Source organism: Aptenodytes forsteri, unplaced genomic scaffold, assembly GCF_000699145.1.
Source record: "Aptenodytes forsteri isolate BGI_AS27 unplaced genomic scaffold, ASM69914v1 Scaffold634, whole genome shotgun sequence".
In the NCBI taxonomy this organism is placed as follows: domain Eukaryota; kingdom Metazoa; phylum Chordata; class Aves; order Sphenisciformes; family Spheniscidae; genus Aptenodytes; species Aptenodytes forsteri.
The window spans coordinates 64,969-65,427 of NW_008793943.1; the positions used below are offsets into that span (position 1 = coordinate 64,969).

General features: G+C 63.8%; 1 protein-coding gene across 1 annotated transcript in view; it reads left to right on the forward strand.

Moving 5' to 3' along the window:
* Positions 1–459, forward strand: part of POLA2 (DNA polymerase alpha 2, accessory subunit) — a 4,632-nt gene that overhangs the window by 2,085 nt on the left and 2,088 nt on the right. The window contains exon 3 of the mRNA XM_019470693.1: positions 267–376. Coding sequence (XP_019326238.1) covers positions 354–376 — 23 coding nt within the window. The 5' untranslated portion in view covers positions 267–353. The remainder of the gene's footprint in view (positions 1–266; positions 377–459) is intronic.

The following is a 459-nucleotide window of genomic DNA, read 5'->3' on the forward strand; positions in this document are numbered from 1 at the left end:
TTGTTTTAGGGGCGGTTAAGGACAGCTTAGCACGATCGTGGCATTTTAGGGCAAGTTTGGGGTGGTTTAGGGCAGATTCTTGGGGTATTTGAGGAAAGCCCAGCGGGACCGCAGCATTTTAGGGCGTGTTCGGGGCATTTAAGGAAAGCTTGAGCGTGTCGGGGGCCTTTTAGGGCACCTTGGGGGCGTTTTAGGGGTCTGCTTTGCGCTGGCGATGGCAGGGTTGGCAAAGCCGCAGCCCGACCCGGCGTCGCCCTCTTCCCCGCCAGCGCGTGCACTTCGTGTCGGACCCCTGCACCCTGGACGTCGACGGCGTCGTTTTCGGCCTGACCTCCACCGACCTGCTCTTCCACATGGGTGCCGAGGAGATCAGCAGGTGGGCGCCGGCGGGAAGCCCGGATTCGGGAAATGCGTCGGAGCGGCAATCTCCCGCCGGCGGCCGGCCCCCCCCCCCCAACC